Here is a 14,353-nt window from a genome sequence, read left to right as displayed (position 1 = left end):
TGGGGGAAATGACTCCGTAGTAATAGGTGGACCCTCAGAAAAGAGCACCAGCGGACCATGTGATACTTGACCTTCACAGAGAGATCTCAGGTACACTCCAGAAGATGTCAAATCTGATCTGAAGCTGCTCTCGAGAGGATCCCCCGGCTCATTATTCAATCACCTTTTCATGTGTTGTTTAGAGGTACTCGCACACCATGGGCCAACAGTGACGGAGCACATTTATCAATGCTGGGTCTTCATTTATTGAGGAGTACCAGACATCTCATCATGGATTTGAACAGGATTTTCTCCACCAAAGAGCGACTGTGAGAAAGATTGGAGTGGGGGGAATTGGACACTGAGAGTTGGGAGGATTAGCTAGTGTGCTGCTAACCCATGGTGGATCTGCTGTGAGCAGGAGAAGGGACTCAGCAGTGGAGGATGTCAGCGGAGGCCGAGCTCCAGCCGGGTGTCAAAACCAGCCAGCGAAAGGAGTCGAGGAGGATCAAAGGTGCGTGGGATTCTACTTATCGAACTCTCTCATCTCTGCCACACTAGTGCATATGTACGACCATTCTGTAATGCAGATGCATGTAAAATTTTAGGTTCCTGCAGTGTCTGTAATTTTGTAGATTGAGATAAAAGTCTGAGCTTGAGAGAAAAGCACTCAAAAGATGACAGAAACACGTAGTTAAGGGATTCAGGAGGAGATAGAAAACTGGCAGCTTTCTCATGTTTGGCAGGCAGTGAACATAACCTTAAGTCATGTTTGGATGGAGCTAAATAATGCTGGATACACGAGGAGAAGCTTCACCCAGTCAAGTCCGCCGAGAGGCTCCCTGTCTCATCCCAGGGATCCAGATGTAGTAACAGCTATTCCCTGTAGCCCCAGGGTTTGGTAGCGCCATGATTTAGGTGTCATGGACAGGGTAATTCACACCCTGTCGCTTTGATGAACAGAATAAGTGATGCAATAGGACGAGGCATTCTCCGAACGTTCACTGGGAGATTGAAATGGGATTGAATTGGCTGCGAGGACGAAAGAAGAGCAAATAGAGAGGTAGAAAAAGAGAGATTCACAGGGAAGGGGGGGGGGGAGGAAGTGAGCAAGAAGAGGAGGCTTTCTCATTTTGCTCTTCCTCTCTTCATCCTTCATTTTTTTCTCATTTTTCCATCCAGGGGATAAAGCCACTCCAGCTAGTCCAGTAAATCTGGCTGTAGCGAGGCCGCGGGGCCAGGTCCTCTGTGGCTGTTTCACTGGCCCTGTCGGCTCGCTCAGATAAATGGTTGAGCAGGAGGAGGGCCCATTGATTTGAGTTAAGTGGAGGGGGGAGAGGAGAGCGAGGGAGCTATTACACACGTGGCCGTGCGGCTCATCGGAGGGGCTATCAGCACGGGCTATCAGGCCCTGATTTTACCATGGTAATCACGTGTGCTGCAGGGTCCATTGTCACAATCAGCAAAGATGCTATTCAGATCCATATAAATGGTAATGGGGCAACGTAAATGCATGCAGGCTGTCAGGCAGCACAGCTAGCGGAGGCAGGCTAGGGCCAGGTGAAGGACACGACTGAGGATCAGGTTGATGACATATATTTAGGCCAAACACTGGAAAACAACAGAGGACATTCATGTGATTTAAAGAATAAGGTTGGCATCATTTTATCAACTGTTCCCATGAAACTCTAGAACCAAACGTGTGAATTTGTTTCCTCAGTACTCTCTGACTTCCTTCCCCTGTCTGTTACACTCAAGCCACAAACCTGTTCCTCATGAAGATGTTAATGTTTTTCGAAATCGGTCACAAAATTCATTTTTGAAACAGCCTAAAAAAAATCTTAAATCAGCAGGAAGCTGTGGTTTTTAGCAAACGTTACTCAAAGGGGAGTAAACAGTGTAGTATTTACAGCAGTAAGATGGTGTGTGTGGTATTAACAAGAGCCAATATTCATTGCTATGAAGGAGCATGTCCCCCCTTTGCACCATTATAGTTCATTAAAGAGAGCTGGAAGGAAGTCATTTAGAAAGAGAAGTGGACCGAAGTCTCGTCTTCACTGTGGAGACTTGATGAATTAAACAAAACAAGATACAAGATGTTTACTTGTGAGCTTTGGTGTTCCTGTTTCAACGGGGTCAGACGGGCTGTTTCGCCCTGCTTTCAGTCTTCATGCTAATCTAAGATAATCCTCTCCGGGCATCAGCTTTATATTTAATGCACAAATGTAAGAGCTGTCTTCCCCCCCAACACTAGCCAAGAAAGATAAATATTTCCTGCAACGTTGAAGTACTGAGTTGAATTACATTATTTAATATGCAGCAAACCAAAGTTTGCGGTAACTGCTAACCATCAGTCGCTAACTTAAACCAGTGATTTCCTGTTGCTCTGGGCGCCATAGTCTGAAGAATGTCCCATTAGTGTGGGTCTGACTGTGTGACTGTGTCATGGATTCGGGAGCGTTGCAGGTGCGAAGGGACGAAGCGAACAAGGCATTTAGCGTTTGAGAAACATCATGTTTGCCGGAAACCTGCCACTTTAACCGATGCAGAAGAAAGATCTAGTCTTTTCCCATAAAATGTCAAAGTGTTATTGGATTAATAACTGTGATGTTGTTGAATCTCCCACTCTATTGTAATAATTTACCCAGTTCTGTTTTTTGAAGGCTACGCAGACATACGTTAGCGGGATAAATTCATCGTTGGTTGTCATTCCTTGCAAAACCATTTGGAAAAACCAAATGCAGCAACCTCTGACTGCCCTGGCAAAGCGGAGGCTCCCCTCTATCCATCAACAGAATTGCTTTACATGCATGACTTTACTGTATCTCCATAGCAACTGTTGCTCTCCCGCTGTAATCTGTGCACAAAAATGATTCATTTTCAAAAAGAGAGACAAGAAATAGAGGACAAGGGGACTTTGAGAAAGAGGAGAAAAGGATGGAGACGCAGCAAACAGACAGATAGAGGCGGAGAGGCAAACAACTGATTAAATCACCAGTCACCTCTCTTACTGAATGTGTGACATTGGAATGATTGTAGGAGGCAGTACAAATACCAACCATTTCAACCTGTTCAAACACTACTCTTCCACATTTGACCAAATCATCTGCTGGTACGGTTATCTGGACGCTCATCGCACCGCCTCGTCACGAATGTGATAGTGGCATTGTGGAGCAAACGAGTGATCACCACCCTGCTGCACACATCAATACGTGTAACTCTACAGTGATTCAATGGTCTATCCACCGCATTGATGATGTGCACAGTACCCCTCATTAACTCTGTAACTGCTTTAACGATCAGTCGTTAAACCAAAACCTCAGTCTTGTGTTTAATACCAAAGTTGGGCAGGGGAATTTCCACATCAGTGCGGGTTGTACGAGGGAACACGTGCTGCTGTTAATGTTTGTAAATGTGTATCTGTGTGTTTGCTGAGGCTTATGAAAGTTATTTTGTGCACATGGGGGAGGCAGATGGCGGGGACAGATTTGCCTTCCTCAGACATCCATTCTCTTTACTGCTGCTTAAAGTCATCAGCCCCCTGCACTAATAGGACATACCTAGTGTTTTCATTTTGGGGACGTCCAATGTCCCGTGCAGAGATGCACGAAATAATGGCTATCATTGTGCATGACTCAGTAGGCATCGCCGTAAACTCTCATTATAGCTCAATGGATGGCGCGTGTGGCCTACTAGCAGGCAGGGACGTTGACGGGAAGAGACAGGCAGACACGGATACAGACTCAGAAAGGATCAAAGGTTAAGCTGCCTCGATGCCCAGATCCCCCAACAAAAAGTTTCTTGTTGCCAACTCCTTATATCTGGAGGGGCACTTCTGACTCTCCATCTGTTGCCATCTGTCCCTTCACTGTCCCCATTCTAGTGCGGCAAGGAGGAGGAAGCAACACTGTGAGACTGAGACAAGCCCTGAAACAGTATGGAGCAGGGCAAACAGTAATTGTTCTCTCCATGGTCCCGGTGCATGGCCTGTGTGTCAGGTGGGCATAGTAGCGTTTGATTTGAGGCCTTCTGGTGCCCTGGCTGCTAAATCTCAGCTCCATTTTGAAGATTTGGCTATTTTGAGGCATTTAAGTTGTTAGTAGATCGTTTCGAAATGAGGGCAACGGGGAATGTTAGATGCGAGACGGGTCCCAGGCTGGATTGTAACCCAGGATGCCTTCATCTCAGACCACCAGGACTCCCAAATGGCAGGCATGTTGTCCCATGTGTAGGATACGCTAGACGCAGAGGCAGACTAACAGTAGACGATGCTTTAGGCAGCCCTCTGTCAGACAAATTATGAGCATCGGACTTATGGGCCAGAAATATTGTTAAGACCATTCAACCTTGGGTAATTGTAAATCCAGAAAGCCATAGTAATATGTGTCATACACACACACACACACACACACACACCTTCTCCCTCTCCTCTCTCTTCTCCTTCCTTACAGTGTGTAACAACATGAAACAGCATGCCCCACAGCTCTTTAGTTTTCAAATACAGCACACTCGCTTGTCTTGATCTGAACCCAGAGCACGTAGCGTACGAGTTATGCCACTGTGTCAAGACTCTCATTCGGTATGCAAGGCCTACTTTTTTTTGAGGATCTGCGCATAAACCTCTCTAAATCTCTCCTGAAGTGTTATTAGGGGGGGAAATAGCACGCTGTATGTAAAGAAACAAATGGCACAGAACATCTGGTTAAAGCTCATCTGAGAGAGCCGCACTGAATTGGACCGATCGTGTTTAAAAATGCATCTGGAGCAGCATGCATTTTACATTACATTACAGAGTGTATGAGTCAGTAAAATCAGGATGGAATGCATAATACTGTATGAACGGGCTACGGTTGCCGTATGAGGGATGGTTTGAATCATGTACAGCGATAATTAGGAGTCCACCCTCCCTTGAATCTGTCCTGTAGGGTTTAACCGAAAGCGCAAACACAGCAATGTCTACACTTTGTCTTTTGTAGTGCGTTCGCCATCAAAGTGGGAACGTTCATTCCTGTGTGCTTGCCAGGCTGCGTCTGGTTAACGTTCAGAGGTACGCTGTGGCTGTATATAAGAGCCATTATCCCCTGGCAGAGGAACAAGTCTGAATTAGACCCAGATTTGACATTCACTTGCTTAGAGACTTTAATGACTTTAATATCGTCAAGCCCTCCCCCCCTTTAGAGAATTGTGCCCTCATGAATTAGTGAGAGGGTGTGCGTAGCCAAGACAAGCGCTTGCATTTAGACGCTTTTCCTCCCATTTTTCACAAGCCAGTTAATTTGCTCTTTTTCTATATTTCTAATTTCTCCTTGGAAATTGCAGGGATGGGTGGGTGGGTGGGTGTAGTGTGGATGGCAATACTGTGCGATTGTGGGTGGAATATGGTCAGTTTGGTGTAGTGCAATCTTTGAGTGCAGCCACTTCTTCAGTTCGTTGTTCGGGTTATCATATCTTGTTCTCTTGTCGTGCACAGGCTAGCCAGCCACTTAAATGTGCCGTTAACTGAAGCACTGTACAGGCTCATGACCTAGAATTGGGTGAGCAAGGGGCCTGAAAAACTGTGAAATTCTCCAAGGTGCCGGTGACCTTCATTCTGAAATCCTACTATCTCTTTGTGTGAATGCGGTGGGCGGGAGTCTTTTGCGGCTGACAAACCCTGTACAGGTTAGAAGGTGATGGTTTATACATTGTAGACGCACGAGACGGCGCTGGAGGCTTGCACCCTCATAATCAAAGCAGCACGAAGGCAGACAGCACAGAGACAAAATGAGAAAGGTGTCGGCGTCAAGGTGGTGTCAGGGCAGCTGCGGAGATTGACAGACAGAATAATCAGCAACAGGGATGGGAGGGAGGAGGGAGGAGGGAGGGGAGTGTAAAGCCCGAGGCCATCCAGACACACATTTGCAAATGCCCCCCTGTCTCACACCACCATCCCACCACCCGACATCCATCACCCAGGGAGGGCCTGGTGGATTGTGGGTGAGCAATAGACCGAGATGATTCCCCTCAATAGCGGCTATTCAAGCTGGTTTGTCACCACCAATAGCACCCATGGGAACTATCAGCGTGGGTGAGGCGTAGGAATGAGCACCCCCACACCCAGCCACCCCGTCACCTTCCACCCGAGCTGTCAGTGTGGGTGCCCCACAATGCTCTTCAATATGCGACGGTCAAGTGCTGTCAGTGTTCAAGTTATTTTTTCATTTAGTCCACAGGCTTTATCCAACTTCATTTTCAATTTCAAGTTCAATTTTCTCTCAATCTTGCTGGCTGCTGCTAATTTGCTATTCATTCTGCATTTCCTATTCCATAAATATTTATGGAAGCAGCCGACTCGCACACAAACACACACACACACACACACACACACACACACACACACACACACACACAGTAGTCTCTATACCTCGAGCAGGGCACAATATTAAAGTTGTAGGATTCAGTTGAGCTCACACATCCTTGTTTCCTGTAATCGCTCGCTTTCATTTTCTCCTCCTCATTTCTCGTCCTCTCTGTCTTTCTCTCTCTCCCCCCCCCCACACTTCTCCCCCTCTGCAGGTCAGGACCGCAGTGAGGCGGGGCTTATTAAGCGTTTCCGTGGAGATGGCGTGCGCTACAAGGCCAAGCTGATCGGGATTGATGAGGTGACAGCGGCACGCGGGGACAAGCTGTGCCAGGACTCCATGATGAAGCTGAAGGTGCAGACTTCTGTGTGTCTGTAAACGTGTGTGTGTTTGTGTGTGTGTGTGTGTGTGTGTCTGTGGGGACATCACAGAGCCTCCTCACTCATCGCAGTCAGATTTGGAAAAGGCATGCTTGTGCATGTCTGTATTGCCTGTTGAGTGAGTCATGGGAGCTGTCTCGTCCTGTGTATGACTCACTGAAGCTCTGGAAAGAACTGACCAGACGGAACAAATAATAGTCCGACCGTGTTCTCCCACCGCTCTTTGTCGTGCAGAAAAAACCTACTGTAAGGTCGGCTTTACATCTTTTGCAAACTGTTGGCAGCTGTGAGTTTTATTCTCCCTCTAATAGGCTGCTGTATTTTTAGCGTCGCTCAAACCTCTCCGCATATATTCATACAGCTTTTTGTGACCTTGGAGGCAAACTGGCTCACTGCTCTGAGAGGCTTAAAGCAGTATGTCACTTAAGTAGGAAATTTTCACTTCTTAGCATGTTACTGCAAGAACATTAACCACCACCACCCCCCTTCCCCGTCTTCCCAATTTGTCTGCCACTTGTATGTCTTCTCATGTCAGTCACAGCCTTCTATTTTTACAACAAAGTCCATGGTGTTGTACTCGTAGCACATATGCAAACTGTGATAATGTGACCCAGATAATATTTTAGCCAGTGTTCTTTACAGGATGTTGCAAGTAAATTAGGTCAAATTGAGCCCTACAGTATGTTACAAAGTAGGGAAAACTCTGAATACTAGTGATGGTGGATGAAACGGTTGAGGATCCTTCAACTTATTTTTGAAGTATTGTTGCGGTGCCAAAACACGTCAAACGTTCTCGCACATTTTTAACGACGGCAGGGCCAGTTTATCCACTTCAACAATGCATCCTTGACATCAGATAGTAGTAGACAAAAGCAGGCTTCTCATTTCTAGGTGGCAACTGTCAATTTCGTCAGCTGAAATGACCGACTGCTCGTGTTCTGCGGCGTCAAGCTGGTGAAATTATAAAGGGGAAATGTGAGCTCAGATGGTCGTTTCATTCTAGCGTAACCCCCGATTGGCTGATTATCTTCTACACGGTTCTTGAGCATGCAAGATTTATGCTAGTTTGTTCCATTTTTCCAGGTTTCACTTGGACGAAGGACTAATGTGTTTGGCAAACGTGAACTTATCTCAGATAACGAGTTTGGCTGAGGCTGCTGGAGTGTAAAATTCTCCAAATCCAATAGAGCAACTGCTGCTAATATTAGCCCACAGTGATGTGGCAGCATCCAAGACCAATAGGTACACAGCAGATGTGCTTGTTGTGAATGGGACATAACCTGTGAGCCCGCTAAGTCATGCCGTTTGAAATGCCTCTGACCTTTGAGGTAACGCAGAGTTAGGTCGCTACTGTCACCATTATCTAATCTTCTTAAAAGCCAAGTATAACAATGAGTAAAGCTATGATTGGACAATTGCTGTTCAACAAAGGCCCAATTATCATTATAAATGACTCAGAAATGGCTTGCTTGCTCTTCTCTAAAGTTTATTCTGCATCCTCTTAAATGCCAGATGCATTTACTGGCTCTAAAGTAAAAGGCAGGAAACACTTACCACTGTCTTTGTTGGGGGAGAAAAAGTAGCACGTCTTTGCAGTAGGTGGCTACGAGATAAACCCTCCTCCAAAAGGACGTATATGCATTGGCTTTTCAAGTGTGTTCTCACAGACTTTGCTGGAGCTTAAAATGTGTGGGAGGTCCCATGAGAGGAGCAGTATAGCCAGAAGGTAAAGCCTCTCATTGCCCATATCCATTCCAAGTGATATGACCAATAAAACAACTTTTTCCCTGCCTTGATCTGACATTTCAGCAGTGCCCTCCATGTGACTCCAGTAGTCGCCAACCAGCTACAGTCAATGGAGCAGTCGATATAGACCTGCTATTATCTGGACAGGGGATAGAGGAGGGGGCGGGGTCTCTATCGAGCTGCCTCTTGCTGCCTTGAGGACTAATCCACCAAATGGAGAAGCCGATGGCTGATTGACAACATCCATCGACTCTCCCGCCTGCCTCTTTTTGTCTTCCTTATCCCTGTTGCTTGTTCTCTCTTTTATCCCTTCGGCTCCTCCTTCTCTTAAGTGAGTGTACAGTTATGTATGTAACGATGGATGGATGGTTTTCTTTAACGTCTCCCTGCAGACACAGAGGCGGATGGTGATTAATGCAACGTGCAATGGCCTGAGTTTTATATATTAACAAAGCTCTGATAGAAAAAATCTGCCGTGGAGGGTAGCTGGTGTATAGAAGAGGTCCGCCGCTCGCTGACATTACTGGGCGAGCAGTTTTGTCGGAGGTATTCAGCACAGCAGACAGGTCTTCCTTCTCCTCTTATCGCCTCTCTTCTGTTCCCTTCTTTTCTCTTTCCTTGTCTCGCAGGCTTTGTTCTATGAAAGACATGTCAAGCACACAGGTTGCATCAAAAGGAGCACGGTGAAAATGTTAATTGTTTTCTTTATCAGAGTTGAGAATGTAAGAGAAAGGAGCTGCAGAGATCCATGGGAAAACGCACTTCAAAGGCTGGATTGGCTGTACAGTCAGCACTATGTGCAGTTGTGCGAGCCGGTCGGTCAGCAGCGCGATCCATTCTGTCAGCAAATCTCACCTTATTGTTGTTAGCTAACACTCCTGTGTGTCACGTTGAAGTGCAGTAGACCTACTTCAAGAGAAGGGAGGGAAAATAAAAGAGGCTTAGGAAAAAAGGCCACAATAATAACAAGTCTCACTGCACAAGTCAATGTGTGAATTCCTCTGAGAGTGAAGCTTCAAGAAAAGGCACATGAAAGAACATTCTGTCCTATCACACCTTATGTAACTCCTGTCACCCCAACCCCCAGTCCCCTCACCCCCATCTCCCACTGTCACACTCACCTGAGTCGGAAGAGGAGAAGGCTCACTGTCTTTCATGCTGAGCTCACATCCTTTCATCTCCTCATGTCGTTTCTTTTAATCTCCTGCAGGGAATGGCTTCCTCAGCACGTTCCAAAGGGGAGCACAAGCAGAGAGTCTTCTTGACGGTCTCTTTCGGCGGCATCAAGATTTACTGTGAAAGATCAGGGGTGAGTAGCATGTCAGCGAGCGGGCCCGTGGCAGGGCTGCACCGAGAGACCACTGCCAGCTGCTGCACTGTGAACCTACAGTATAGGACATCCAGAGGGCAGACGCTCGCACGGTTCAGTTCACTGCCAGGGCCGCCATCTTGTAAGGCTGGCTGGCACGGTTGACATATCAGTATGACTGCAATACCTGAGCAGAAGGAAGATGATTCACAAGGCTGTGCGGAAATAAAATCAATCATTTTCACCGCCGCCGTTTGCAAGAACCCAAATTCTCTCAATGCAAAAGAAGCAGTAACATGCTTTCCACGGGACAGTTTGCCCTTTAGCTCATGCAAATTGAACTTGACAGCATCAAATTACAGGTCTTGCATTTAATATTTGACCCTGAGTAAACTGGTTTAACACATAGCCTAGTAAGATCAGGGGTATGCTGCAGGACCCACTTAAGATCACTCAGGCCGTGTCTGCCTGCTAATGATAGCAGAGTGAGCAATGTTATGGTGATGTTATGAGACGGGCTGTTTCCGCCTCCATCCTGGCTTTCATCCCCCTGGCGGACTCAGAAGCCTGCTGTTCCATTACAGGATGATCGAGGGGCTCTGTTCTCCCCCGTCCTGGGGCGTAGTGTTGGCTAGATAGGCCCACTCTGCTCATCAGCGCAAACCGATAATTAGCACTCAGTTCCACCCCTTAATGATCATTGGCGCTAATGCTAATTACACCACGGCTCCACCTCAGCTGTCATTAGCTCTAACCTGATAATTATACAGCAGCGTCTGTCCCGCGGCTGCCGACCCCCGCCCCACCGCCGACCGTCAATCTGCCCCAAAAACACCCATTTTTGATAATATCTCTTTCTAATAGGGCCGGTAGGTGATGGTGCCGCGGCTTTCGCCTGTAATGAAAAAGAACATTAAGCCTCCCGCCACATCCAACCAGCTCACCAGCTCTTGACAAGCTCATTTGTTGTTTTGGAAATCATGCCCCCTAATGCTCTTCATTTTATTTACTGATTACTGGCAGTAAATAACCCTCCACACTTAATATCCATCGTGAGTTATTATGGGGGGAAGAGGGGATCACTCCAGCGCAGGCGGCGTCAGCCAGCATTTAGATGGGAATACTTTATGTAAAGCTGACATGATTCTCAGCCGAATCGCGTACACTAGTCCTATTAGTTTTGTATTTCACATTAATCTGAGGCGTTCCCAGCGACGCTCCCCGCTGAATATCAGCTAATATTCTAATGAAAGCTCCTCCCAAGTGCCTGAGCTTACGCCTGCTGATAGTGGAGCGGCAGGTGGGTGTGCCTGAGCGACAGCTGAAGGACTGTTTACTGTATATGGGTGTGTGCCGTGTGTGTGTGTGTGTGTCATGTGAGCTTTTTGATTTCTGTTCTCGTCTGGTATTTCAGAGCGGCAAATCAGTCAGCGCCGCTGTGAGTACATCACACAGTGTTTCAGTCACCAGAGTCACAGACCTTGAGACCCCGCTGATATCAAAGCTGGACATAAATTAAGACTCGTGGACGGAGAGGCTCTTGAAGACAGAGCACCTTCTATAGTAGCTAGCATCTCTATAGTATGGAGACTTAAACAGCCTCTCTCCTCCCTCTGTTAGAGGCTCACTCTGAGTTGGTTGGTTGCATTTGGCTCAACATTATGCAAAGATGTTTAAAGTAGGGTTGACCTACTTTTCCTGCCAACACAGTGTACACTACTTGTACTTTCATATGAAACAAGCTCATGCTTCACATTTTGCATCTTCAGGCAGAGGGAGGCAGATAGTGGTATTGTTCTATCTCACGTTGGTTTAACACTTCCATCTTTCTGCCACGTAGGTGCTCCTGCATCACCACTCAGTCCACGAGATCAGCTACATTGCCAAGGACACCAGGGACCACCGGGCCTTTGGCTATGTCTGCGGGAAGGAGGGCCATCACAGGTTTGTGGCCATCAAGACCGCACAGTCGGTGAGTAATTCTCCTGTCTGCTCAACAAGCGCTCACAAGAAAATAACAATTCAAGTCCACGTTTTTTTAAAATCTCCGAACCACCAAAATGAAATGTGAACATTTAAATGTTGGAGCCATGTGCCCCTTTTTTTGTTTACAGATGAAAATAGGCTTTTGGTCAGGATTCAAGATATAGATGTTTTGCTTTCAAGTCTCCCGTCAAGTCTGAAGTCAGTCAGATCTGACTTATGTTCAAGTCTGCAGCTTTGTACTCATGTTTGTTTCATGACAACCGAAGCCTCGATCGCTGCCATGCAGGAAAGTGCCTTATGCTCGGTGTTAACTCCACTGCGCGGTCAAGGAAGCCGGCCTAATGCCATGCAACTCCTGGTCACCTCTAGCTTCTATTAAATTAGATTGGCCAGTCGGCAAGTTGGCTGTGTTACAGCAGTACAGTAGCTGAGCAGACGCCAAGTAAACAAGCAGATACTACTGACCTTGTCTTTAATTATCTCACAATACTCAGCTTAGGAATCAGATTTCAGAGAATTAACTGGTGTCATCCTGACATTTCTCACCCTCCTCCTCCCTGCCCTTCTGCTCCTCTTGTGTTCTGTGGATTATCCATGTTTTCATCTGCACCTGCTCTTCTCTCTGGCCTCTTTACGCTGCTCTTAATTGGTCTTTTCCATTCTGCATATCCTTGCTACACTCCTCTCCTTGCATCTATTTTCCGCTCTTTATCCGTTCTGCTAAATTTCCCTCCCGTCCGCCGCAAACCTCTTCTCCTTAATTCCATTCCTTAATGCTCCGCATCCTCATCTTCCCTCTCTCCCCACTTCCCTCATCCAGGCGGAGCCTCTCATTATCGACCTGCGCGACCTCTTCACGCTCATCTACGACATTAAACAGCGGGAGGAGATGGAGAAGAAGGCCCAGAAGGACAAACAGTGTGAGCAGGCGGTCTACCAGGTAGGACGCTCGGAGCACGTTTCTGCCTTTTTCTCAGTTTCATTTTCCCATTTGGAGGCGAGATCACACATTATATCTCAGCCAGAAATTCATTCACACGCAGTAGTCTAAACACTTTCAAGCTTCCTCTGAAGTGCATCACAGACTGTGTTTGTCTGCACCATTTCTGTGTTGACGATCTAAATGCAATAGAAACGCAACAGGTTTAGATGCAAGAGTCCTGCACGTGTGACAGGAAATATACGCGCCGGTTTTTCCTGTGATACTCCAAATCACAGTTTCATTATAAAGCTCAGCACTAGTCGGTCCGTAATTATGCTTGCTTGCAGAGAAAAGACAGACTGAATTGTTTTCCATCCTTCCTCTGTGTATTTTCTAATGAGACTCTAAACTCAGCTGCTCTGTCTTCTTGATGAAAAACAACATGTGTCGTCTGCCCTCTGTCCCACCTCTGCTCAGACCATCCTGGAGGACGAAGTGGACGATCCAGTTTACCAGGTAGGTCTGTGGGCACACAGAGCAGGAAAGAAACACTGCTGACCTTGATGCTTTTCTAGCTTCACTGGTGCTGTTTTCACTCTCAAAGCTTGGAATTGAAAACAACAACAACAAAAAAAAAACAATTAATCCTCAGTTTAAATATCTCCTCCAGTCACTGATCTGCTTGAATTAATGATTCATGATATTCCACCATTCCAGTAATACACAGTAGACCATCCTAGTGGGCAGTTTTGTTCAACCATTCAACTCCCATTTGCCAGTGCAGTGTTGTAAAACCATATTTTTTAAGTTGATCTGTGTCAGTGTTCTGATTTCTTCCAAAGACATGCCCCTCACCTGACTGGTTGTTACCCCCCCACTCCACCCCTTTTTTGCCCTGTGCATTTATTTGGCTGAACATGATATTTTTTTTTCTCTGTGTTTGCTCACACTGAATACAGACAACACTAACTCTTACTCTGAATGCAATGTTCAGTGGTACGTCCAACCACCTCCCAGATCACCTTTGTTCTTTGCTCTTGAAGTGTGTTTTGCATAAAATCATTCCATTTGCAGCTTCCGACTGTGTTGATGTTGGTTGACAAAACTCCAGACTGTGGCCAGAATAAAGGAGTATTTTGACATTTCAGAAAATTCACTTATTCTCTTGCTGAGAAGGTCAATACCACTCTCACGTCTGCGAAGGAAATATGTAGCCGGGGCCGGGTGCCCAGTAGCAGCTAGCCTGGTTCCCTCCTAAGGTGGCAAAACCAGCATCTGTAAAGCTCATTAAATTAATATTACACTTAATTTGTTTAATCCCAGCTTACATTTAATGTTAGCACTTGATTTTTATTTAGTTTTAGTCTTAATCCTTTGACAAAAATCCCTTTTAGTCAAATGTTTGTCGTGAAATTTTCATTTTTCTGCAGCTGTCGTCATTTTTCTCGCGTACAGTTACCATGGTTACAGGTCACGTCCTCATCTGTCACGAGGTTAGTCGAGAAGGCGCCGTTAAGCTGTTCACACACAGTGTCACACTAACAGACCGACTCCGCCCATTAAATCCAGCTGTCATTTCCAGATTCTAGGTAACATTTCTTTAGCTAACATCCAGACAGAGTTTTAGATGGTGGATAATAAGCCAATATTCATCCTCTAACTTTATTTATTTCCTCTGACAGAGAGCGTG

General features: G+C 46.3%; 1 protein-coding gene across 1 annotated transcript in view; it reads left to right on the top strand.

Moving 5' to 3' along the window:
• The first annotated feature begins 423 nt into the window (after window positions 1-423).
• Window positions 424-14,353, top strand: part of c8b (complement component 8, beta polypeptide) — a 31,747-nt gene continuing 17,817 nt past the window's right edge. Inside the window, exons 1-6 of the mRNA XM_070844785.1 lie at window positions 424-493; window positions 6,535-6,674; window positions 9,657-9,755; window positions 11,596-11,727; window positions 12,562-12,681; window positions 13,141-13,179. Coding sequence (XP_070700886.1) covers window positions 424-493; window positions 6,535-6,674; window positions 9,657-9,755; window positions 11,596-11,727; window positions 12,562-12,681; window positions 13,141-13,179 — 600 coding nt within the window. The remainder of the gene's footprint in view (window positions 494-6,534; window positions 6,675-9,656; window positions 9,756-11,595; window positions 11,728-12,561; window positions 12,682-13,140; window positions 13,180-14,353) is intronic.

This window comes from Pempheris klunzingeri, chromosome 15, assembly GCF_042242105.1.
Source record: "Pempheris klunzingeri isolate RE-2024b chromosome 15, fPemKlu1.hap1, whole genome shotgun sequence".
Taxonomy (NCBI): Eukaryota; Metazoa; Chordata; class Actinopteri; order Acropomatiformes; family Pempheridae; genus Pempheris; species Pempheris klunzingeri.
Note: the sequence above shows the minus strand (reverse complement) of the source record. Positions and strands in the feature narration are given on the sequence as shown.